This window comes from Lates calcarifer, linkage group LG6, assembly GCF_001640805.2.
Source record: "Lates calcarifer isolate ASB-BC8 linkage group LG6, TLL_Latcal_v3, whole genome shotgun sequence".
Classification (NCBI taxonomy): domain Eukaryota; kingdom Metazoa; phylum Chordata; class Actinopteri; family Centropomidae; genus Lates; species Lates calcarifer.
Window position 1 is genome coordinate 19,718,984 of NC_066838.1, and position 27,030 is coordinate 19,746,013.

The 27,030-nt window shown below is 39.7% G+C and overlaps 3 protein-coding genes across 3 annotated transcripts in view; 1 reads left to right on the forward strand and 2 right to left on the reverse strand.

Annotated features, from left to right (window-relative positions):
- The window catches only part of LOC108900214 (acid-sensing ion channel 1), a 50,257-nt gene extending 43,388 nt beyond the window's left edge, over positions 1-6,869 (reverse strand). Inside the window, exons 1-2 of the mRNA XM_018701164.2 lie at positions 6,291-6,869; positions 863-2,090 (exon numbers count right to left, since the gene is read on the reverse strand). Of these exons, the coding sequence (XP_018556680.1) occupies positions 863-1,224 (362 nt within the window). The 5' untranslated portion in view covers positions 1,225-2,090; positions 6,291-6,869. The remainder of the gene's footprint in view (positions 1-862; positions 2,091-6,290) is intronic.
- Positions 4,798-7,867, forward strand: spryd4 (SPRY domain containing 4). Its single transcript, XM_018701168.2, has 2 exons — positions 4,798-4,985; positions 6,876-7,867. The coding sequence occupies exons 1-2, from the start codon at positions 4,853-4,855 to the stop codon at positions 7,415-7,417; spliced, it is 675 nt and encodes a 224-aa protein (XP_018556684.1). The 5' UTR covers positions 4,798-4,852; the 3' UTR covers positions 7,418-7,867.
- Position 7,868: 1 nt separating this feature from the next.
- On the reverse strand, positions 7,869-20,220 carry gls2a (glutaminase 2a (liver, mitochondrial)). Its single transcript, XM_018701158.2, is given in 19 exon segments — positions 7,869-9,028; positions 9,154-9,217; positions 9,404-9,428; positions 9,430-9,481; positions 9,847-9,908; positions 10,056-10,148; positions 10,264-10,395; positions 10,510-10,686; positions 10,863-10,913; positions 11,019-11,085; positions 11,163-11,221; positions 11,312-11,344; positions 12,839-12,897; positions 13,363-13,526; positions 13,665-13,744; positions 13,826-13,955; positions 15,703-15,824; positions 18,151-18,238; positions 19,884-20,220. Coding segments are annotated over 19 exon segments (1,827 nt in total). The 5' UTR covers positions 20,096-20,220; the 3' UTR covers positions 7,869-8,871.
- Between the last annotated feature and the right edge of the window lie 6,810 nt (positions 20,221-27,030).

The window sequence follows — 27,030 nt, forward strand, 5'->3', positions numbered from 1 at the left end:
GCACATGCCATTTCACTTGTAATCAAAGGAAGCAGGCTCTCCACATCTCTCCCTCCTGTGCATACAGTACATGCTGTTGCCAGCTCCAGTATCCAGAGCCTTCAGCTGCACCGACAAGACAGCTGGAGTTTTCTGATTATAAAGCCTCAGTTAAGTCAAGCCTGACAAGCCTGCTCTCCAAGCACTGAGTGACTCAACAAGATAGAAACTATTAGAGCTTGCTGGACGAGTGAGACACAATTACTAGATCCTTTACTTAAGTAAGACTGTAGAAATACTCCATTACATGTACTCAGGTTGTCAAAAAGCTGAAACTTGGCCCCATGAGTGTTTTAGCACTATTATTCCTGAAGTGTTTGTGTGTCAGCAGCATTTTACTTTTGTAGAATGTCAGAGAACAGCCAATTTTATGTATTAGATATGTTTTAATCTATAATAATGTATCATATTTTATAAAATCATGGTGGATTTTGTATCTAAAATCTTTTATCTATTAACAGTGGCTGCCAAGTATGTGTGATAGTGGAGTCAGAAGTACAATATTTCCCTCTGAAACATGGCGGAGTACAAGTGTAAGTTTTTTTGTTTGTTTGTTTGTTTTTTAAGAAATACTCAAATAAAGTACCTCAAGACCAGTGAGGAAATGCAAGTAGTTACATTTCACCAAGTTTCAACAACTGCAATATTTATTCATAGACTGAAAAAAGGAAAAGGTGGAGCGTTTCAATGAGGAAATGACTTGATATTAAAAAGACAAATAAAAGCCACATGTAGTTAAAAAAGGTTTCAACAGCTATGCAACATTTTACACTTTACACAATCTGGTGTGTGTGTGTGTGTGTGTGTGTGTGTGTGTGTATACCTCTGGTTGAGCAGGGCCAGCAGCTCCCCTGCGTGGTACAGGTCGTTGCGCGTCACACGACTGAACCGAAACGCGTTCAGGTTGCAAAAAGTGACCGCGGGGAACGTCATGACCGGGGTCGTGACCTCGTCCAATTTGGTGACGTGCGGGTACTCGAGGTAGAAGTGGATCCGGTCCACGCACACGTACAACAAGAAGGTCAAGGAGCCCAGGAAAAACACGACCCACAAGCAGCGTTTGATGCAGAACCGTTCGTACGTGAAGATGTGGGAGATTCCGTGCAGGGTCGAGCTGTGCGCAAAAACTTCTATGGGTGGAGGTTGATTCGAGTCCATTTCTTCGGTCTCGACTTTGAGATCCATTGTCACTGTGCAACAAGCTCGAAAGCAGATTCAAAAACACTCTTTGTTGAGGGAAACTGAGCCAATGTTTATTCACCTGTGGCATAAACTGTCATTATCCACCCGAACAGGTGCAAACGTGCAGAAAACCACTGTTGGACTTGGTGCGGTTTGGTCGCCATCTCTCATGCACGCGGATGGAAAAACATTTCGAGCATCTTTCGCTCTTTTAAAAAGTCAGACGAGAGGGAATCACGAGCAAAAGTAGCGCATTTCACATAGGCAGGCGTGCAAAAGCAGGATGACTCTTCAAAGGCACGCATCACCAAGATGTCAAAACGAAGGTCCATCACCACTGCGCTACAGTGATGTTTTGCAGGTTTCTCTCTGGGTTGCAGGAAAGCAAAGAAAAAGAAGGATTGTCAAAGTGTTTCATCAGCCTGCGCGATTCCGCTGGTCGATTATAAGTCCGGTGAAGCACGCATCATTCCTGCACGTCAACAAGAGGAAACCCGGAGACCGAAAAGAGAAAGAAATCCTTCTGACACTTGAGCTCATTTATTGAGAGTTCTTCTGTAGCTTCGCTGCACGCACGTCCCCCTTCAGTCACTCAGTAGATTTTCAGGTCAGATCAGGAGGGGTTTTTCTTTACTCAGGAATCTGTAAACGTGTATGGGAGTCAGACGGTTGGTTAGTCTGGTCGGTGGCGAGTCGTGAGCTTTTCCTCCGCTCTAGTTTTTTTTTTTATGTCTGTCTGGCAGCAGCAGCAGCAGCAGCAGCAGCAGCAGCGGTGGACGAGAGAGGAGAAGAGAGGAGAGTGGACTGACGCTCTGCTCTTCACCTGTGAGTTACTGTAGTTTCAAATATTCACTTCACAAGACCGCAGCCTGAGTAAAGAGAGAGAGAGAGAGAGAGAGAAAGACAGAGACTTCCTTTGAGACTTTCAGTGTAGGATGTGGCTAAATGTGATTTAAAATGTGCAGCTTGGTAAGCATCCTTCTGCGTTATTTGTCTCATTAGCGAGAGAAAGAGATGAATAGAGGATAAGAATCTTCACAATCACCCATTATAGTCAAAGAAAAAGAAAATAACACCACTGCACAAAGTAAAAGTAAACTTCGATGTTATTTGGATCTAAACCAAGAGGCAGAAAATTGAGACAAGACATTAAAGGGGCACTCCAGCAATTCAGTGTTATACTTCCATAAAGTTTGGAGTCTCAGAAGAGGCAGATTTTAAAAGAGAAAAGTCAAAATCGAAGCAGCAGAGGCCAAGATATGCAGACCTTTAGTTCCTAGTACATGAGCCAAGCTCTGAAAGCACTGGATCCTACATTTCCCATAATGCAACATGATAATATCTGTCAGCCAAAACCATGATGATACATCTGGGCTATAGTGTCATTCAGCATTGTTTTCATCAGCATAAAGTGTTCTGTGCTGTGAGGTATACACTACCGCACCTGCTGTTAGACATGGAAATTATTTTAACAAAGTTAAACAAGAGTTACCTTACAAACTTACAAAAACTGACAGTTCCCATTTACATTTACCAGAGCGGGTTCTTTTGATTAATCAACTACTTGTTTCAGCTCTAATTTATTACAACAAGTAGTTTTCCTTCAATACTGTGGATGTACTTGTATGGTGTAGAATAATAAATAAAATAAATAATTCAAACTTGAATTTTAAAGAGATGACAAGGATTTCACTCACTAAACTTTATGAACCCTATATGTCTGCGTAGCTGAGTGAGACAGTGAGTGTCTCTGAACTGTAGCTCTCAAAACAAAGTAATTACTAGGCACAAAAAAAAAAAAAAAAAAAAAAAAAAGCAAGCAACAAAAGAAAGAAAAATAATGATACTGTCTGTGCCATGTTTAGATTGGACCATGAATAAACAATGACATTTAGTCCCCAGTTGGATACTGCCATGAAAAATGGATCTGGCTGTGCAACACGGCTGAATCAAGCTTTGTTAATATGACAAAATATTTATTACATGTCATAAAAGATGCATTACCCACCTTGAATGCATCAGCACGAAGAAAAAAAAAATCCTAATCTGTGACATTAAAAGTCCTAGTACATTTGCTACTGTGCCCAGAGGCTGTTCTCTCAAATCCAGCATAAACAGCCATAACTAATGCAGAAGTGTGCGTTCAATTTTGAATATTTATGAAGCTTAAGAAAACTTTTCCCAAAGGTGAATGGTTTCAAAATGTGTGACTGTGTGATATTGTGTTGTCTGATGCCTCTTTTACCTGTACAGGGTTTTAATGCAATTTAACCCGAGTCATCTACTCAAGTTCTCAACTACTTAAGTAAATGATCTGAATACCTTCCTCCACCGGGGCTATAGAGTAACAAACATTTATAATGATATTGCCATGGATGGATTATAAAGTGACACAAAACAACTATAAAGAGACATAAACCAACTCCAAAGAGACACAGAATAACTACAGAGAGACTTAAATGACCACAAAAAGGCACAAAATGACCAAAAATTATCACAAATAGCCCTTTTTCACCAGTACCTAATCTAGAACCAGTTTCAAGCAATTCCACTGAAAAAAGTCTGGCTCCACAAAATTGCTGGTCCAAAAGCTGGAGCCACTGATGCAATGACTTTAAAAGTAAATCTATAAAACACAAACAAAGCTGTCTCTGTAATAGAGACTACAAAGAGACTTAAAATGGTTACAAAACAATGAAGCAACAAAATAGAAAGGGTGTTGAGCCTTTTACATGTCTGTTTCCTGGACTCCATTGTTTTCATAATCCACCTGTACACATAGTGAGTTTGTTATCAGATTATGGAGTTTGGATTAAATGACCATCAACTCTGTGATTTTGGATTTATAAAATGAAGTTCTTGAGAAAGTATGCAGCTTATTTGTATTATAGGCTTTTTAGAATAAATAATAATTTTACGCCAACAAAATAAAGAAATTTATAAATGATTCAATATTGCTTCACCAAAGCTCTTGGCAGTGTGGAGAAAGCTTTGAGACATGACTCAGACCTTTATGTTGAGAAATAAAATGCTATATATGCTATATATCATAATTTACTAACAATTACCTGGAAAGAACCATGCAATCTGGTACTCTTGAAAGGGAAAATAATAATTTTTGATAATAGTTGAGTTAGCAGTGTTTACTGATTGCCAGAGGACTTTCCTTGAGAAAAAAAATGGATCAGTTCAACCCCTCAACATCTAATTTCCCCTTTTTTTTCCCATGAAGTAGCTCTAAAGTTATTAAAAATCACATTATTCTACACTGTCTGATACCTGTCATGTTTGTTCTAGCTCTTTATGGAAGTTATATGACGACAATCACTATTTTGATCAGCAGATAATCAGAAGGTTTGGTTGCACTTGGAGACGACACGGTGCTTATTTAGAGAGAGGCAGGTACGGGATAAGTTGGATGTTTGGACCAGTGGCCCCGTAACAGATTTATCCAGCCACGGTCTTGACAGTTGTGACAGGCTGGCTGCTGTCCGTGGTGCTGATATACCCCGGTGGGCAAGCAGGTCTTGGTGTTGTTCCTCTCCAGACCTGCGGGGGGCGGCAGAGCGCGCTGCAGCTACATGTTGATACGCAGAAAGAACTGAAGCACGTGAGCAGCAGCAGAGAAAACATGGCGGTGCCTCGGAGTGCTGCTCGTCTCTGTCGCCTGGCAGGACGGACTGTCCTCTCCCTGTCAGCTAGAAACAGGCGAGCTGTCTGCCTGCCGGCGAGGAGATGCTACGTATCCACCTCGACGGGGAGCAGTGAGTTAATGTTTTAATAAAAGTTGAAAGAATAAAACGAGAGAGAGAGGGGGAGATGCTAGCAGGGTCTGCAGCTCAGAGGTCATTGTCCCATCAGGAGCAGCCGAGCGAAACAGCACAGGATGAACGTTTCACTATATTTCTGGGCTTTTCCCGTTAAAACCCGCCTTTCCTGGCACAACAGTAAAGTCAGTATGGCTGTAGTGCAGTTAGCAGTCAACATTTCTTCAGGCCAGAACTAAAAAAAAAAGAAAAAACGGAAACCTGAGAAGTCGAGGAAAAAAAGCCAGTCGGTGGAGTGGATATGTCTCTCTTGACTGTTGTAAACAGACCTGTAGCAGGATCTGTAGTCCGAAATCATGTACTCAAGCACTGTACTTAATTACACATTTCATATACACACTTGAGTATTTCCATTTGAGACTACTTTATGCTTGTACTGTAGTACATTTCAGAGAGAAGCACAGTAATTTTTACTCCACTAGTTATCTGACCACTTTAGTTACTTTCCAGCAATAAAAACAACAATCACTTGCTTATAGATTATATATCACTGTAGTAGATCAATTCCCAACATTCTTTCCTTGTTAGTGAGAGATTTAAACTCTAAACATGTCAGTTATCTTCATTTAAATAACTGCTAATGGCTAAAAGTTTCCTATAATTTATCAAATTAAAAAAAAAAAAAAAAAATCAGAACATGTTTTCTTTCCTATTAATGTCCCAGTGAACCTGCAGTTGGGAACTACTGGGCTAAACTAGCTGTAAATGCACAGCAGTGAAATGCTGTTTATATATTGCTGCATCGAATCTAATAAATTCAGATTAATTATCAGTCACAGGAGACATTTTACTGCAGAACATGTACTTTTACTTTAACGGTTTAAGTACATTTTACTGATAAAACTTAAAAAACAATAATTAATGCAACTTTTTACACATTACTGCCTGAATCAGCGTTTGGGTTTTGTCTTTATCTGAAATGTGGTTTGTCCAATAATAGATTGACAGTAAATTTCCTTCGATGTTCAAATATCTTTGCACATACTGCATTTTCTGCAGTTAATGAAAATGATAATTACCACTGTGCCAACAAACTTATTAACAGGAAACTGGACAAATTATCACAAATGCTTCATTGCTTCCCAGTGATTAGAAACCACTGTTACTGTCTACATTTTCAATTACAGCTATGAAAACGTGACATTGATAAAACAAAATTTACAGTGGGAATAAGGGTGAAATTAGGTCACAGAATTCAGTGCAACATGGTCAGCAGTGTTAAAGCTCTTCTGCTATACTCACTGTGAACTCGAGAGGAAGAGCTTTCTTCATATCTCGTGTCTGGCAGATGCGTTTCTTTTCTTCCCTCTCTAAAGTCTGGGTCCATCTTTAAACTGACAGGTCTTTTTTGCTTTCCGAATAAATATTAATGAGCTGAGATTTGATAGCTTTGTCAGTGTCAGAGCACTGTTTTTTTCTTTATCATTCCTAAATTAATTTGATTCACAAACCCTTTTCACAGCGGAACTTTTGACACACAGGTGTAAGTAATGACAGTAACGATGACTCTTTTCCAGCAGTGCAGCAATCAGTGTCATCAGTCACACCTGTGTTTGACAAGTTAAAATGTCGACTATGAAAAAGGGTTATACAACTTTTCCATGACCAGTTTGAGACCCCTGGTTTACACAGTTTTATGAGAGACCTGATCTGCTGTAAGCACAGAGCATGAATAATACATTTACATATTTTGTAGACTCTGACAGCACAAGTCAGCCATGATTTGGGTACTAATGCAGACTCCAGCGAGGCTTTCATTATTAAATATCAGACTCATCAAATGAAAAGTCATCATACATTCCCCTTTTTGTTTGTTATTCTCTGCAGATCTGCAGTTCAGGCTTGATGAGAGAACAGCCCACAGCAGTCTGGACCTCTTCAAGAAAGACACAGGCATCATTTACCGCATGCTGGGCCTGGACCCCAGCCAGGTGCAAGACAACCCGGAGCGTTTCAGAGACTGGGCCGTCGTGTTTGGAGATGAGAAGATAAACAGCGGACGACACTACTGGGAGGTGACGGTGAAAAAGTCTCAAGAGTTTCGTCTGGGTGTGGCTGAGGCGTCAATGTCCCGAGACGACTGTGTGGGCACTAACAGCTCTTCCTGGGTGTTTGGCTACGCTCAGCGCAAGTGGTTCGCCATGACCAGCAATAAGATAGTTCCCGTGACACTGGTAGGCAAGCCGGACCGTGTGGGCATCCTGCTCGACTATGAAGTGGGGCTCCTGGCGCTGGTGGATGTCGAGAAGCCCAGGATCATCCACAGTATCAGGGCACAGTTCAAGGCTCCTCTCTGCCCCGCGTTTGGACTTTGGGATGGAGAGCTGCTCACACACTCTGGTCTGGAGGAGCCCGAAGGTCTAAAGTGAGGCAGGATAAACCTTGATGGCTGTGATCATGATGGTTGTGACAGGAAGTGTGCTGGGTTTAGTACCATGGCAACACTTACCACAACATTATTTTAAATGCAGAAAGCAATATCTTCCATTGGAATCATTTACAGCTTAACTGCAGTTGATGGTTAATTTTCTGAGGGCCAGCTGGTTCATAATCATGACTCTTAACAATGCAAGTTCATACTTTGTGTATGTCATCCAGCCTCAGGCAATCATATCAGATAAGCTGTTTTTGTGTACCTCATGTATTACCTCTCAGACTAACTGACGTGACAAGGATGAATGGTTGTTTTTGAGAGGAACATTAACTGCCAAGTTGCTCTTTTTACGCTTTGTGTTCTGGCATTACCCACAGCACAAAACCTTTTTCAGTCTCGTGTTCATATTGTATATTGTTTTAATAAAATAACATCACTGAAACCACTTTCACGTTCCTCTTTTATTTACAGCAGGAAGCTACATATTTACAGTGACAGACTAAGAGCTAAAGTCATGCTGTGGAATAATTTCTTTGCCAGAGTTTAAATTAAATAAAACGGTGAATAGACCACATTCATTTGAGATGATTCAACTGTGTAATTTATAGTTTTTATCACATGATTTAGTTGTGCATACGCTTTAATTTTCCTTAGGTCAAAAAGCATCACTTCAAACATGACTCAGCGTTTACTTCGCAACACTATAATTTCATTATATATTTTGTGCTAGAGTAACCCAAATGTGCATTGTTCCCAGCACCTGAGACATGCAGATGTTGCTGTGACACACAAGTAACCAATAAAAAGAGGTCACGCTAATGAAGCAAGTGTAATTCCTCCTGAAAAGAAAAAAAAAAAAAACTACAACTCTATTGCACGACTACAATAGAGGTATGAGTGGTGAATAAACTGGCCTGAATGAACTTGTATCAACTACAATGAATGAGACCCTCCAGTGTTAAAGCACAAATGCAACTGAATCACCTACCCCTTGAGGTAGAATAATTAACAAAGCAGCTCTGGGAATATTTATACAGTTATTACAGGGGGCATGATATCCCTTGATTAAATAACAATGATGAAGTCAAAATATATTTCCAAAAATAAATAAACAAAATATATTTGATATTTACATCTCTAGTGTTATTTTTGTTAGAAAAAATTATTAATGTTGCAAGATCCTAATCATGGAGAAAATTACTATAATTTCTTCTGCAACACATTGCCTGTTTATGTGCTGCTTTATTGATATATTATGTTGTTGACCAAACCTCCAGTCTGCAGAGATGCACTAAAAAGGAAATTAATCCTGCACTCTACAGCTTATCAACAGTCCGATAAACTCACTCATTCATCACTTCTCTCAATCACCCTGTGTCCTTTCAGTAATCTGAGGTACATAATATAATTAATTGATTTCCATTACAAACCCTTATGATCCCTTGTGGTTTAAACAATGCTCTTCAACGTATCCAGTGTGGTCTTCTGCTCCTCTGTGTCGCATTGTAAGTTGTTGTCAGTGTATTCACATTGGTACTGTTGCAGGACTGAAACAACAACATCATGGCCAAACTGCATGGCATCATCTAAGGGTGTGTTACCCCATCTGATAGATAACACAATGAAATATGGAGATGGATAGATTTATAGTTAGTAATATGGAGATGAACTTACTTTTCTATCATTTCAAATCTAATATGAGATGAAAGAGTTTATATTTGAAATCACTACCTGTCTTTCATGTGGGGATTCACTTTGCATATTTCAGTCAGAAAGATTGCAGCTTCCAAATGACCTGAAAGAAAAAAACAGGGAGCAATCCCACATAAAGACAAGAACAGGCAAGTCAGTCTTATCCATGTGATCATACTTCCAAACCAGACTGAGACATTGTAATGTAAATTCCATACTTCATTTGTTCTTGTTTGAATATCAAAGCCGAGATTATTGAGGAATGAATGAACTAATAACGAAGCGTCACCTTCAGCTGCAGCGATGTGGAGCGCCTGTGCGAGAGTCATAGTCTGTCTGCTCCATGTTCAAAGCTGAAAGGGCAAACCTGGAGGGATAACAAAAGACCAGAGGAGAGCAGAGGGAGCATGCATGGAAAGGTTAACGCGAGTGACGGCAAACTGTCAGAAACTGTGCGAAGAAAGAGCTGAGTATCCCTACAACTACATGAGTGCAGAACATCTCCTTCAAAGCAGTGACTGAGCTCTTTTGGGTTTTACAAGAAAAGTTTTGGAGGAATAGTTAAGACATTTTGGAAAAATACACTTATTTGCTTTGTTGCCTTGAGTTAGACAAGAAGATAGATCCAACTTTCATATGTCTGTAAATCATAAAGCTAAAGCCAGGAAGCCAACTGTTGTCTACTGGTCTGGTGATGAAGAAAGAAAGGCCATGTTTCTGTTTATTACTCACCTCCTCAGAGCAGAGACATCACCACTGTATGCTGCAAACATCAGGTTCACCACCGACTTGTTCTAACGGATCAAAATGCAAACACTGCTGCATGAAAGTGGATTTTTAAAACACTAACATAAAAAATCTTTCTGCATTATTTCAAAGTCAGGCCAAGAAGCCGCTGTGTTTCTTAATCCAAGAACCTACACTTACGGCACTGAACTTACTGGATCATCATCTGATCTTCTTCTGGGGTCATGTTTCTTAGTGAAGTGTCTCAGGTTGTCATAATTGTGGAAGTTGAAGTGTGACACCAGTTCCTGGTAAATTGAATAAGATGTTGAATAAGATGGAATTTTTAAAACATGCAGAAAGAGACAGATAAAGACAGACAGATAAAGACAAATTAATAACACTGTGATGGCGACTGCGTACCTGACAGAAGTGAATGCCACGAACACTGTTTCCGAGCCGATCTAATGGTGGGGACCAACACATCATACCCATGACGTTGGGGACCACCAGCAGTACAGCACCTGAGATGCCTGATTTGGCAGGCAAACCCACCTAACAGAAGGAACAAGCAAAATGACTGATTTAAAACAACAATCACAGAAAACAAGAGGGCTTCCACAGCTAATGACAAAAGGCTAACAGATCACTGAATTCCCAGTGACTCACATGGAATGCAAACTGTCCTGAGAAGTCATACATGCCACAGGAATGCATGAGACTCAGGGTGTTGCGAACTGCTTCAGCGCTCAGCACACGCTCCCCTGTGATTGGACAGATACCGCCATTGGCCAGTGTGGCAGCCATGACGCTTCCTGACTCACAGGTCACCTCAATGGAGCACAACTGTGACAGAAAAATAAAGAAAATGTAAACTTTTTGAACTGCAGAAGCATTTAGAACAGTTTTGAAACAACAGTTTGACATTTTATCATTTTATTAATTGTTTGCTTTATTACTGAGAGTTAAATGGGAAGGTCAATACCACTCTGATGTCTGTAAAATGTTAAAAATGGTCTCACCTGAAAGTAGAAGTCAAGGGCCGCAATCATATCTGCATTGTCAGGAAAGCACTGGAAGGACAACAGCCCAGAGTCAGTGTATACTGAGGCTACTACATTTGAACTTTGCACTGAACAAGCACTTAATATCAAATAGAAACCACAAGAAAAACTCACCTTTTTCTCCTTGAGATAATAACCAATTGCATAATTCCTATCACCAGTCTCTCTCTCTGACTGGAAACTGCAAGAACATAACAGGTATGAGAAAACTGCATTTCCCAAAGCATTATGTTGCAGTTACTGAGGCATGGTACTCACGTTGCATTGCTGAAGCCCACATACTCTGTACCAGCCATGCTTTTCAAGAACTCCATCACCTATAATAACATCGTATTTTCAGACAGTTCAGTAGGGACACCAAGCCAATAAGTAGCAAGAAAGTGTGAAAATGAAAAGCATTTACTTACATGGTCAAACCTCTCAGCTTTATTTGAATGAGGCTGTCAAGAGAGGGGGAAAAACATTTTCTGATGTCAGTTTTAAGTACACGAAAGAGACATTAAGCCCCTACAGATGGCAGTGTTTGAGTACAGTGAAGCATAGAGTCCAATCTTGGGTGGGCATGGAAGTATAACATGATGTCTTGGTGCCTGTTAGTCCATGAGGCAATGTGCTCACTCTGGCCTGGGGGCTGTTTATGGCTGTGCTTGAATTTCACAGACCAGTAAGGGATCATTACCAAGCTGCAAAGCTACCAAACAGGGAGGGTAGTCACATTCATATTTAATGACTCTACCTAAAAAGGGTAAAGATTATATCAAATATTAGTGTGAGTGGAAGGAATGACCTGAGGCTAAACCTGATGACCAATAAAGGAGCTGATTTTATGTCCTTCCACTTAGTTTCACACTTGTGCTCTTCCTGATCTGTCAACTAGATTATGAACATAACATATAAATTTGTTCCCATATATATATATATATATATATATATATATATATATATATATATATATATATATATATATATATTCATACAATATTGCCCCCCAATCAAACCCAAGGAAGGGTGGCAAACACACCTTCTTTTCAGAGGGCTGTAATTGGTCAGAGGCACACACAACGCCCCTGCTGTCTGGCCCAAACACAGAGGCCCCCCCCCACCCCTTGCCGCTGAATCTGCCCTACATATGATAAGAGGCCCAGGATATCTCATCAGTCAGCTGTGAGACCTCAGGAAAACTCCACAGAGGAAACACAAACAACTATATATGGGTGAAATCCACCCCCATGTCTTACAATAAGGCCAAAGCTCACAAATAAGTTTGAGGGTGAGTCAGTCTGATGGTGATGACCATAGTCCAGCTGCCTTAGGCCTCAAGTGACCAGCTAATAGATGAGCGATTAGATACATGATAGCTGTTGTTGACATCATACCTCAGTGACTTCAAGTGAGTTTGCTTGCTGATTCTCAAACATCAGCAACAGATAACACCATTTTCAGATGTGTCTTTATATTACCCTAACAACTAACAAAAGTGATTTGCAACACACAGATTGCAAATAGCTGCACTTTCATGTGTCACAATCACGTTCTCAGACAAATTTCAGATAAACATGGGTTGCATGAGTTACACAGTATGACATGACATGTTTTGATGGGTGAAATGTGTCAAAATTAATGCAGGAGACAGTGATCTCATGAAGGCCTAGATGATTACCCTTTTGAACTGTATTTAAGTCTAGCCAGACACTGCAGCGTTAGATTAGTAATTGATCAGGGAAAGCATTTAATAAGCTCTGGGTTTAAAAACAGAGTCCATTTTCAGCCATGCTGCTTCCTGAGATGCCACTCTTTGTTTAACCCTGATACCCTGATTGATGACAATCAACTACATATTATGTTTTGTGTGCATATTCTAAAATAGAAGCCTGTTTAGCAAGCATCTACAATCATATCAGTGAAGTCAATGCTGACGAGACTGATGATTTTACCTTAATTAAGGAACTGATGACGATGGCTCCAGCATTCACCATCGGGTTGTGAGGTTTATCTACACAGGAAATGAGAACATGCTATCATTGATTTGTCCCTAACCACAAGAGAAATAAACTGTTGAGATTAGAAAGTATATTTCATGAGGGGGGCTTAGAGTAACATCAGCTAATAAATTGAAGACATACACTACACTTCTGTTTGCTTCAGAGGGGAGTATGTAATAGAAAATGGCTACAAAGGTGAGGTGATAAAATTGTACACAGTCTAGCTTGATGTCCATCTGGACTACTTTTTTTCTAGTGAAACGATGTGTTGCCATTGCACTATTTGCTCTGTTGTCAACAACTAGAATCTGTTGAAATCACAGAAGAGCTTCCAAGATTTCTCAATAACAGACTGGGAAAGAAGGTGTTTTTTGTGTAGTTTCATTTAGGATTTATCTTATGTACACTCAGCATTACTGTTATCGCTTGTTCTTGTGTAGAAAAGACAACTGGTGTCGATTACACTAATCACTTACCATCCTCATTTAGGGACAGTTTGTTGAACTTGCATCCACTGGGCTCTTTGCCCACAAAGTGATGAACGCGCTCACTGCCGAGCTCATGCACAGCAATGGCGTACTCCAGGGGCTTCACACATGACTGCAGACAGAAGGGAACCTTGGTGTCACCCACAGAGTGTCTGTGTCACATGGGGATGAAATGGAGAAGCATGGAAACAAAATAAAAAAAACAAAAATGGAGGTTTGTTAGTGAGGTGGTACACGCAGTGGAGGATATCAGAATGGAAACAAACACTGAAGTTAAGTTGTTACTGTACCTCTGACCGTCAATTGTGCACAGAGACACACCCCAGAGATCAGGGCTGAACTTAGCCAGCTGAGGAATGTAATCAGCTACCTGAAAAAAGAAAAGGAAATGTGACTGAAAGTGTGCTACAATGAATAAGCACATGCAGACTCAATATGTGTGGTTACTCACTTGTCCTCCCTCCTGCTGTTGTGCACTGTCATACATCTTATCAATTTGCTGGGTGAATTCTTCAAAGTTGGGGATAATAAACTTTTTTCTAAAAGCCTTAGTGAGCAGCATGATGTTGTTGCCCACACACCTACAAAAGGACACATGGTTGAACTGATGTCACGGGGTGAGGTATAAAACACTTCAAAGGCAGATGCATAAAAGAGGCTTGTTTCTACAACAGGACAGTGATCGAAAGCAGAACTCAAAATCGATCGTGAACCACTTCAAGAAACACAAGCTAGAGTTTCTGGAACAGCCCTCACAGTCCTCCGATGTGAATATCACATATCATATATCAATGTATGGGTGTAAATCTTAGAGACAGCCTAAAAATATCTCAAAATTGAAGTGATCTGCAGGAAGAGTGGGTGAAAATAATAATATAATAATAATAAGACTCTTAGCTGACTACAAAATACGTTTGCAGGCTGTGATATCTGCCAAAGGAGGGATTTAAGTACTGACTTAGTATGGTGCTCAAGCCTTTGCACATGTCCCAATTACTGTTCAATTTATTTCTGTTTTTTTAAGCTCATGAAATAAAAAGTAACAGTATTAACATCTGAAGAAGGCTAATTTTCAATGTCTGTTTGTTTCAAGGGTTGTATTTACAGCTTTTTACTTAAAAAAAAAAAAAGCAATCAACAAAATGTGTAATTTGCCCAAACATTTGCAGTTTGAATTAGCAATTCAATCCAATAATTTGTCAAAACACTTAAGCTTCTCTGACTCACTGAGACTGGTACTGCCTAAGAAATATTTTTAATTCACTGAAATTCTAATTAGTTTCTATTTAATTGAAATGTTCAACTCTTTAATGGGCTTTCATATTTTTTTCATCACCTTCAACGTGAGCAGCATCATGCCAATAAACACCTAGCTAAAAGGGAACACAAACACACCTGCCTATATCAGCAGATTCTTATACTTCTTATACAGTCCCATTGCTGTAATTGATCAGCAGTGCTGTAGATTCTCAAGGAGAGGTATGTACATTCTGTCACAGTGAGTCTGAACTAAAATATCTGGCCTGCAACCCCTCACTAATCCAAGGCAATGCTAGCGTGAGGTTTTGGGACACCAGGAGGAGAGAGTGGAGAGAGCCTGCATTATTCATATGGGTCATTTTCTAAAAAAAAAAAAATGAAGATAGCTCCCTCTATTTCTAGTAGTATATTTATAGTGAGCTCTTGAGTGTTCTTCAGGAATGGATAACCTCACAAATGTCAGAAAACAAGCAAAGGAAGACAGATACAGCCAATTGGGCCTGACGAAAAGGACCAGACTGTTTACTGTTCCAGGCCAAAGGGTCTGAGTGAATTACACTTGTCAGTTTGGAAATGATACTGTTTGGATAGCAGTCTGCATGGAGCTTATAGATCTGCTGAGTCCACTAATGTACTTGCCTCATCTGGAGTTCAACCACACTGATGCCCTTTCATTAACAGCCCCAGAGAGCTCCCTTGTCTTCCCACACCCTACTGCTTTGGCTGGCAGCATGTGTGCATGTGAATTTGGTTAGTAGCAGCTGTCATCCATAAAACGCCTGTCTCTGTCAGTCTCCTGGACTCAAATAGCTGACCAAAGATAACCTCCTTTACATAACCATTAAAAAAAGCTATGAAAGACCCTTAACCTAACCTTCTGCCTTGCACCTGCCTTTCTTCCCGGTAAGAAAACTCTAGTAGAAAATACGAATTAACACTAGATAACACTGGTTGTGCAGCAGTGATGTTAACAGTGTTTATTAAAGGGAAAAAACAAAGTTGTTCTGCCTACGTTTTACATGTAGGCAAGTTGAAGTTGTCTCCATAAATAAACAAAACTTTTCTCACCTTCTGAAGAGCTTCTTGTCCATCATGACTGGCCCAGTAGAGTCACGCGTGGACTGTCGCATCTGATAGACACAGTCACGCAGCCGAGGGTCAGACGTCAACAGACCCGTTTTTCTTAAGGCCTAGAGAGGATGGGATTGAGGTGAGTTAGAGAAAATGAATACACATGCACAGTAGTGTTTATATGATGTCAATTAGGAGGATATCAAACATGTGTAGGTGGAATATATAGTTAGGGGACTTCAAAGGCTCTTGGGCGCCCACATAGCACTGAGGAAGAAACACAGGTGTAAACTCACTGGAATCCCTCTCCCCAGTCACATGTCAGGCTGACAGTACGTATGTATGAACCATGTGCATCTATTTTGGGGACAACGTGGGCACGACCTTCCTGACCACAGAGGCTCCGATGAGTTTTTTGAGTCATCTCATTTGGTAATTCATTCAGTGAGTAAACAGACCAAGCACATGGCTGCATGCTCGCAGTTGCTGTTGAATGTCTGTGAGTGGTTCTTAGCTTCAGGCCAGGAAATGCCGAAGTTGGGGCTGCGCTCATCGTACCTCTGTGCTTATTTTAGAGTCTTATCCTTAGACTGACTGTGTGAGTAGGTTTTCTGTTTAGTCTTGCCATCACAAACGGAATAACAAACCAAAACAGACACAGACAGGACTTGTGAATGGGAGCTTGGCTAGCCAAATATATTGTTTGAGACAAGCTAATATCTTTCCTGAGGAAATAATCTAGTACCTGAATCTGCATCTTAAAAACACATGTCAATATAATTAATCTAAACTGTTAATTAATACACATTGTAATGAAGAGACTGAAGCTTATTTGATTAATTGATTTGTTTGTTGTTGTTGAATCATCATTAATCAACAACAATTTTGATAATTGATTAATTGTTAAAGTCATGTTACCAACTAAAATGCCAAAAATTCACTGGTTATAGGTTTACAGAGGTGAATATTTCAGATTTTACTCATTCCACTATTCTACTATGATAAGTAAACCGAATATCTTTCAGTTCTTGACTGTTTTTCAGAAAATACAACAAATTTAATTGAGTAAACATGGAATTTGGGAAGTTGGATGATGTTGGATTTTCTTTAATTTTAAAGACTAGACAATTAATTTTTAAATAATTATTTTTTTTTAAGTTTTTTGGCTGTTTTCTGTCTTGTCTATCTAAGCTGAAGTGAAAGTAATGGCTCCATAACTCCATCTTAACTGGGCATTATAATTGGGAAAAAGTATATTTTCTTAAATGAAAAACCAAATGAATGAGAATGAGAAATGAAAATGTGTCAATGGGGTAAATGTTTTTTAGTTATTTCCAATGCAAATCAGCTTGTTTCCAAAACTCTTTGAAATTTAATTTTCTTAATATTAGTACAGTGATTTGAAACTGAAATTAATGAACCCTAGCTCTGGCTTACTCTGGCTATTAGAACAATTACTACTTCTTTTTTTTTTTACCAAGAAATATTCTTCTAGACTGACTATACATCTATGTGACAGCATTTACTGCTGTAACCGATATGCAGGAACACTTTCACTCTCTATGTCCTGCTCCAGTCACCTCTACACAAACACATCTAGTCATGCATGGCGTAACAACAGGACACCTGTGTTGACACACGTCTCTTCTCCTAAATGTGTGCTTCTTTTGAAAATCACTGCGTTGCCATAGACACTGAGGTCACCAGATGTCCATGTCCATTTTTTATGAGCCCTACCTAAAAGGTTGAGCCTAAATGAGGGCTGCAGTGGTTTGCAGTAGCTTGTTAGTTTACAGAGAACACAAAAACACCACACAGTCTATGTACTTTTCATCTTCTGAGTAGCTATGTAGGAGTAGCTCCTTGAAAGACTTTGAAAATATAAATAACTGTGGCACAGGTTCACATAAAGAAGACATTTCTTCAGTAATGCGTGTGTGTGTTTGGGTCCATGTAGGGAGGTCTGTACTTTACAATCTACCATTGTCACTAAGTGAGCCCTTAGGTTCTGTTGTTTAAATGAAATGTCTTTAATCTAATGAGGTTGTCATCACATCTGCTGCTACCACCTAAAAATACTTTAAGATATTGTAATTACAGCCCCAAAATAATTAAAACTTCAATGTGAAAAATGAATGTTGTTCCCCAGTGGTGATTACCTTGGTCCCCAGTGTCACACCTACAGTGCTATATTTAATCCTATTACATAAGAAGGTTTCTAAACACCTTTTAAACTTGACCCTTCAGCCAGCTGGAGACGCTCTGTATTCCTGTTGTGGGTTCCTATTTCACTCCCCAAGGTCGATTTAACTTAAGTCAAAGGTGCTTTTAGGAAACACAACAGTGTTAAGAAACACAACAGTGCTGAAGGAGAGAGTGTATGCCAGAGAGAGTCAAAACAATCCTTGGCGTGACAGAGGAAGTGTGACAGTGCTGTTGACTCACAGAGATGAACTGGGAGAGGGGGATCATCTCTTTGCCTTCAGTGATGGTGTAGAAAAGTAGGTCCTCCATACTGGACATTAACCGACTTCTGCCAAAACAAGCATAATACACAATATACTGTGATCCTTAGATTTGGGCTGGTTCCAGGATCAAGCCAAAATCATGAGCAGTGTGCCAGCGTTTATGTCAACAACACAGCCAGTAAAAAAATATATAAACATTGGTAAACATCCAGCTATTGACCTAGACGTGTGTACACAAGTGAAGCAATGACCTCTATGCCATGACTGTGTGTGCATAAGACAATATAAATACAGGGTTCTGGAGACAGTAGGTTTTCTCAGGTACCTTTACAACTTGGTTCTAGCATACTTTGAATCCAGTGTACAAACCTGAATTTTGAATTACTAACCTTGTTGAGTTTTATTTTAATAAAACATATTTCTTTTTCTGGACAAGAGATGAAAAATGTTTAAAAAAAATAGGTTAAAAATAGGTAGGTATGAACTGCAATTTTTCACTCTAGTCCTTGTAACTGTGTTACTCCATGCGGATCATAAAATGTTTGTCTAATAGTTTTTTTTTTTTTTTTTTTTAATTTTTTAAATTGAATTCTTGGAGGGGAAATGCTTGTTCACTTTGTTAACAAGAGTAAATGAGATCAATGCATTGTGACTTAGTTAACCCACTAAATATGAATGTATATTGATCCCCAAAATATCAGTACTAATAGTGCATTTAAAAAAATTTTTTTTTTTGAGTATCTGTACTAGCCTCAGTAGGACAGAAACCAAACAATGAGTCCATCCTTCTTGGTGCTGCAATACTGACAACCATCACATTTTTACGTTTTCTTCGGTATCAACAGTTGTCAAGACACCAAACGGTACATATTAAACAGGAACTCAGCGTACTTCATTTTCCAAAATATTATCAAAAAATGGGGCACGTTACCACAGCTACTGTTCAATCAGGGGAAGACTTCTAACGTTTAATGAAGCATTATCCAAAAGACTTAACAGAGAAGAGAACCTATTTTTTTCTCTATGTAAAAATAAAGAAAAAAAACTCTCCTCGATGAAAATGAACAATTTAGCTACCTCTATGTCACCTGGGCAACACTGGTTGCTAGGTAACCAGAGGAGATTCCTGTGCTAGGCTGGTAACCTCTCTCACATAATCCCTTAAATCCGCAATTTATTTTAACACTTAATTTGTTTGTGGGGTGAGCAAACGATAAATAAAGTGTCACTTGGTAAACCTTAGGTGCTAGTAGGCATATTGTTAAACTTAACCGTGCCAGGTTAGCTGTTTTTTCCGGTGTTTCATGTCGTTGTGCTAAAAAAGCTTAGCTAAATCTCTTCTGGCTGTAGTCTCACATATTAACAGACAAGAATGAGATCGTCTAAATGCGAATAACGGTGGGTAAGAGTATTTACCTAAAAATGTCAAGTTGAACACATAATTGGTGCTGTTTTTCGTAGATGTTATAGGCCAAAAATATAGATATTTTACTGCACAACAACTTCTGATGTATAGTACTGATAATATAACATTAGCATGAATTATAACAACCTGTTCACCAAGCTAAAACTCCCAGTAGGAATTTTGTAGGAATGTGCTGATGATTGGTTTTGCCTTGGGAATATTGTTGAGAAATTATGAAGAGCCACGTGAATAATATTTTGGGTAATTAGTGTTGATGTATTCGTTTACAGCCTACTGTGACCTACTTGGAGTGTCCTTGGTCCACACCAGGGCCCGTCTGGTGATGAAAGGCTCTGTTGGTGTGGGGTGATGCTGCGACCCAGCAGGGTAGAGAAACAGGTTGCTGTGTCCTGGACAAAACAATGTTGTCAGCTCCAACTCTGGCGGAGATCCCTGCATTTTTAAAGAGTTGAAAGATTCCCGGGTTAGCTGTTCTCAGACTTTTCAGGCAATGCATTGTGATAAGTAGGACTTAATGTTTAATAATTCAAAAGTGCTTTTTCCCCCCTTGTAGCTGATTTAGAGAGATTTTTGTGACCAGTGCCCCTTGGTCCTCGGAGCCTTAATAGCTGTTGCTGTCTTGCAGACTAGATCAAGTACAGGCTGTTGCCGGGGGGCGTGGCTGTGACACAGACGGTGGGGTGAAGCCGGTATGTGACTCAGCCAACCAGGTATGACTTTCTACTGCAGCTGCTGGTTAACAAAGCGGTAAAAACCATAATAATCCCTAAATTATAGTCTTTGGACTTAGTCTAGTCTTAGATCAGGGTACTCAGCTTTTTTTCACCTAATAGGATAAAACATGCTTTATCCTTCAAAGTCACATAATTTCACATAAACTGGCCTTGGACAAGTGGACATATGCCAACAAGCATGTTGATTTAACTGTTACCCTAGATATTAGACCATTCCCGGAATTATGATTCTTACAATTAATGTTGTGTACATTCATATATTTTCTTATGTTTTACTGATAAAGATTTTTTTGTTTTCTGCAACTTTTTGTGCTGTTAATTATTTATATTACTTAACAAAGCTTTTGCTACTACTAATAACAACAACAAAACAATATTATTATTATCATGCTGTTGTTTTCATTTTTACTCTCAAAAATGACAATGGTGGCAATAGTAAAACTAATAATGTTTACAAGTTGCTCTGGTGAAGAAACTATATATTTCAAGATTTCCATCTCAAATACCAGTGGTCTATTGTGGCATTCTGTTGTTGGTATCATTTATTCTGTCATTAGTGGTTTAATATAAACATGGACAAATAAATGCATTTAATGTTTAGTCTGGTAAATAATTTACCCATAGGTGATTCAGGGTGACACCCTGAATGATCACAAGAGTCATTTCTACGGTTGTGGAATGGCGACACCCCATGGTGAGTTTCTCACACTGACTCACTGAAACCTTACTGTGTTGTCCTCTAGGTGGCGTACTCACTCCAGGACCCTCTGGTTGAGTCAGTCTCTGTTCTCTGACTCTGTTGTTGTGTTGAGAGGACACATCACAGTCATGTGTCTGAGATCCTTCCTCTCTAGAGAGATTTTTTTGGGGGTCAGGTTTCCTGGTGCTTCAAAGACACTTTATTGTATAATTTGTGATTTTTTGAGTTTGAGGCCCAGCTTCCTGTCATTGATGCTGTGTGAGATGCTGCATGTAGAGTGCCATAACACCTTTTACTCCTCAGTAAGACAATGGCTGACTGTGATGGAGTATTGCAGAATATATTAGGAAATCAAGTGTAAATCTGAATCTTTTGCTGATTATTTACTTTTTGAGCTAACATTCATATCCCTCCTGCTCTCTTCAAGGCAGTTTCTTATGAAAGCAATTTAAATAGTTCAGGACATGATCAAATATCCAGATGATAAGCCACCACACCCATGTTCAGTTTCACAGCACACGTTCGAAACATTCACATTCTACTTTTCTCATGCTTGCAGACTGTGTAGTGTCACTTTCCAAACAGACTCTAGATGGTGACATGATATTATCTCCATTACCAAATAAACAAGGCCTCACTAGGTTCTGGTGGTCTTCTCTGCATTTCTAGGCATGTGACTTCTCCAAAGGGGTGCATGCTAACCCATGGCCTCTCTGCACTACCTCTGCTGGTTGTAGCTTCTCTGTTTTCAGGAGAAAATGTTTTCCATTCCTGGGCCAATGAATGCCACCTTTGTCCCTTCATCCTCCATCTTGTGTGAGAAAGCCCCCCTCACTGCACTCACCAAGCCTGCACAAACTTAACCTCTTCCCCCCTCCACCTCACACAGGAAAAGAAACATACCGGGTCTGGTGCTTTGATTCAGGCTCAGTAATCTGGAGGTCTGGATAAAGCCCTGGCTTAGAGGCCACTTTGGACTGCCAGTTTTAGGGACTTCAGGAGGGCGAGGGGGTAGATGGCTGCTGAAATGTAATGAGATAGTGTGTTAATTAGATCAAGTTTTATAGACTGGGATCATAAAACAAATCTAAGATATCGACTGGTTAACAGCATCTGATAATTTGAAGTGAAATGGCCAAAGATTAAGGATGATTTTAATATCACTCTTCATTCAAAATTAATTCAGTGCCATTGCTTTTTTATTGGAAACTGTGTTGTAATGAACATGGTAAGAGATATTTATTAGTTCTAAAGCAATTTAAAGCACTGGAGCACATTACTTATCCTCGTTATCTGTCTGTTATCCGTCTGTCCTGGCCACATTACACCAATTACACTACCACCAGGAATTGATGCATGCTTATTTTTCTAAATCACCTGGAGCCCCTCTGGGCCTTGAAGCACATTCTACTCAAACTACCACAGACTGCTCATGTTGGACTGATGTGCCTAAAACACTTTCCCATTTCCAGTTTCAGTTAAGTCTAAACTGTCCCTGTACATTGTCAAATGTAAGACTGCCTGCATGGTTATAGTTAGCTAACATAGCTAACAAAGCTCCTAATTAGAAACTGTTAAATGCTTTTAGGGATTTAATGCATCATTAAATGCATCTCTCAAATTAAAGGATAAGACCCACTATCCCCTTGCCACCCAGAGTGAAAGGAATTCCATTTTGTCCCTAAATTGACTCTCACCCACACAGTGACACACACTGAAAGTGAGAGAGAAAATGTCTATCTATATATGTATCTTCTATCTTTCTGACAGATAGTGGTTCCCAGAGTAGTTGCTGTGGCTACCCTGGTTGGCTTAACGAAAGACCAAGTGTGCTGCATAATTTGTTGTTTATTCTTAATTCTTAACTTTTCACCACATATAATCAAACATATCAAAACATAAGAAGTAAAAGGTAAACATCAAAATGTATTAAAACCCTTTGAAAGGTTAGTTTGGAACTGAGTTTTTGGTCACTGTAATCACTCCTCTTGTTTATACTAGCCCTGAAATGATCCCTCTCTAATGTAAGATAGGGGACAAAATCCACAGACAGTCCTCCATCTGTGTAAAAACGCATTCCTATATTTAACTGAAGCTGATATCAATATGAAATTCAATTTTTGTGTCTTCTCTGGAGTGTATTTCTTTACTGAGCTGCATTGGAGGAATGATAGTACAAAGAAAGAATGCTGTGTTTTCTCATCTTCATGTTAGCCTCAGCTAAACTTAAGAACACATTTTGTCCCCCATCAATAACTTTGTAGTCACACGGCCAGTATGAATAGGGAAATGATTACAGCAACCAAGAACCCTTTGAGTGACTCAGAGTAGGCCTGTATTATTTCACTAAAGTTTAAGTTAAACATGTAATCATTTAAATCATATATTATATGTTTATGTTATTTTTTTCCTACTTATCTGCACTGCCTACCTGCCTATAAATTAACCATGTCGTATGCTATCAGTCCAACACTTTGGTCCAGAGTGAAATATCTTGTCAACTATTCAATGAACTGCCATGAAATTCAGCACAGGGTGTATTCATGGTCCCCAGAAGATGGGTTTCTTAGCTACACCTGTAAACTTTAATACATGTGCTACACATCAGCATCTAATTGTTGGCACATGAGCATGCTAATGATCCACTAAAAGCACAGCTGAGAGTAAGTACAGATCAGGCTGACGTAGTCTGCAAGAAGTTGCCAAAGAACGGCTTGAACTGGTGAAAGCTGAGCCAAGTCTGAGGCTTAGGAGACAACTTGAGTCTGAGATGTCCTAAAATGGCCACTGTACAGAGGATAAACTCTTTTGATTTAGTTAATAACATGGCTCTTCCCTTAGCACAGCCCTACAGGTCAAACTTGACATTTTCTGCCCAGGCAAAAATAGCAAAGTTGTCTCTACGTTTTTTCATCCAACAATCAAGATTGTTTTTCAGGTGTGCAATGAGCATTACATCCTCGTGGGGCTGCTAGCGTGGCTATTTAGTCTTGTTGCATTAGAAATTTTGAATATTTTCTGTATCTGGCCTCATTTCTTAAAGTTAGCGCTTTTTCTTTTGTCTCAACAACAGTGATTTTTTTAACAATGCACTGTTGTAGCCACTCGCATCTGTCCTCTTAGATTCCCTCTTGGATAATTACAACTGAAACATCTACACCATCTACACCGGGTTTTCATGAGGGACAGAATACATTGTGAAACCCTCAGTCAGACCTCAGGGCTTGTCTGTCCTCTCCTCTTCCCCAGGTGGGTGCTGTTGACCACCCTCCTGTCACTAGTTTGTGTGTACACAGAAGACCACAGCCACCCCTCTGCTGCGGTCACTGTGCCGAAACCTAGACACCCTCTAGACCCCTGGAGCCTCTGTGCACCCGTTACAGTCATGAAAGATCAGCCCCCCCATCACCACCCTCCTTCCGTCACTGCCATCTCTTTCCCTTCCTACCTTCCTACCCTCAAACCAACACCCCCCACCCCCCTCCTTCATCCTCCGAGCTTCCACACCCTTCCTCACCCACCAACCCCCATCCTCACCATGCAGCTATCCCACTGCCCTGCCATCTCGCAGCATTCCGCAGGCCGTGCACACAGAGGCCTATTGTGTGTGCTGGGAGACGGCAGAAGGCAGTATACAGTTAGAGCACCAGAAAAAGAGGATGTGTAGAGCTGAAATGGTCTCAGTATTCCTGCTGTAGTTGAAGTTGCACTGGTATTCAGTCACACTACTGCAACATCATTTAAAAAAGAGCTATGGCAGATGAATGTTGGATGATTGCTCCACAGCTCTCAGCTGTGTTTGTGTTTGGAGATTATACATCCTCAGCACTTGTAGGATGCTATAAATGGTGGCAGTAATTTCGTCTAGATTCATCTTGATGTCTGTTTTCCCTCTGCATTGCTTCCTCTGACGAGGTATAATCACCTGTAGCCTTTGTAGTCTCATCATTTGACTTTCCTGCATATATTTGTGAGTTCTCGGTGCATTAATTTGGTGTTTATAGGCCATAATAGACATCTCTGTTTTACTGTATTGAGATCTGTTTTCAAACTGATGTAACGACAGCTGGAATAACAGTTATCGACTGTAATATAATAGTTGTATGTTGTTATAAGTATAATATGACAAACTAAGATGTCATTTTTTGAGTTAAAGCCCCTTCCAACAGCACTGCCACTTCATCTTTCTTTATGTGACACAGCAATAATGACTTGACCTGACACAGCAAACTGCACAGTGTTAGCACAGAATGGCACTGTGTACTCCTCCTATTGTAAGAACACAGGTTATTGATTCAGCTGGGAAACTGGCTGTTTAAATTCCTGAAATGTTTTTGTGGCTGGACTCATCTGCATCATCAGTGCTGGGGGTGTCCTGTTAATCTTGAGATTATTCAAACCAGGAGGTCCTGCTAAACCAGGATCTATTTTCCTTCTGAACAACTGTGCTGTCCTGAGGTATGATGGTCAGACTTTATAGTCACATAGGATGGGGACAGCAAAAGAGGAGATGCTTCTGGGTTCATCTTCTGGGGTCACCTGATCTGAGCTAACATGGGATCATTTTTTGTCTAACTTATGCCTTAAACAGTTTTAGTCTTAACTTCTGCCTGGTAGTTGAGAGCTAAGATGGCGGTTTCAAATCTTTCTTTCCTGTATGTGGAATGAGGGGGGCTGTCTAGAAGGTCATGACCCTGAAATTACTGTGCCTCTCCTCATGACAAAGACCCCCTTTCAAGCTCACTCACCTGGCCCTATCTACTGGAGAGGTACATGATAAAGATCACACAGACGTTTCACCACCCTTCTGGCTCAGCTTCACAATAGATTATTCTGGCATATATGTGCTATTTTGTCAGGAATGTTGCTGTGAAGTTAAATAATTCCTGTCCTCAGGCTTACTGAGCAATTAAACTGCACATGGGCAAGTAATATACAGACATAAAGTAATATTTAACTGTTGATTGTAGAAAATTTTATTGTGCCTCAAGGGAAATTTCCTTTTACACAAGCCACAGGACAATTGTTCTTTTAACTGGATCTCACAGCCTCATGTTAATGGTATTTGTCCAAACAGACAAGCCTCTCAGAAAGTTTGACTGTAATGCGAACACGACATAACTGCACAGTTGATTGGTCAGCTCAACACTTTAGGGTTGTCCAAGGTCTGCAGATTAATTCATAATCCAAGAGACTAGACCGAAACAAACAACCCCACTGACCCAGAGTTCCCATAACTTAAGTGTTTAACTGAAAGTGGCCCTTTTGTTAATCTAGAAACTTTAGCATTTATTTAGTCTTCTTGCAAAGTTTTTTTCTTCTCGCATCTAAAGAATACTTTTCATATGCATCACTTAGGTAAAGCCTCCATGTTTAATTAGTTCACAAGGCTTCCTGTAAACAGCAATTAGAGGAAAACTGTGATTTGTCTGCTTAACTCAACTGGATAAGTAAATAACTCAAAAATTTGACTTAGATTTTACAACTGAAAAACTGTATTTTCTAAAATTGTAGGTTAGCAATGAACATTTTTCTGAACGTTTAGACTTTAGTTTGTATAGTTTTAGCCTGTAGTGTGACCTATGACTGGAAAAACACAGGTTTAAGCCAGGTCTAAAAATCATCTATGGATTACAAGGAGTTGATTTTGTGACATACAAAATACTTGTAGCTCATTCAATGAAGACAATACTGTAGTTGGTCTGTAACCAGTTTGCAGATTGTCAGGCAGAAGGACATTATTTCTTTTAAAAATCTAACGTAAATTTATCATATTGGTGTACACCATAACATATTATGTATTATGTGACTTCAATATGTATCCCAATAGTAACAGTTTAGGCTTGTCTGCAAGAAAGCTATAACTTTTATTAAATTACATATTGGTCAATGAAATCTTGAAATACTGGCATGGTCCTTTTCTTCTACCATTTTTTCAGGCAGCTTTAGGATCTCAAAGTCCACTAACACAATTTCATGTCAGAGCTTGGCCTATGC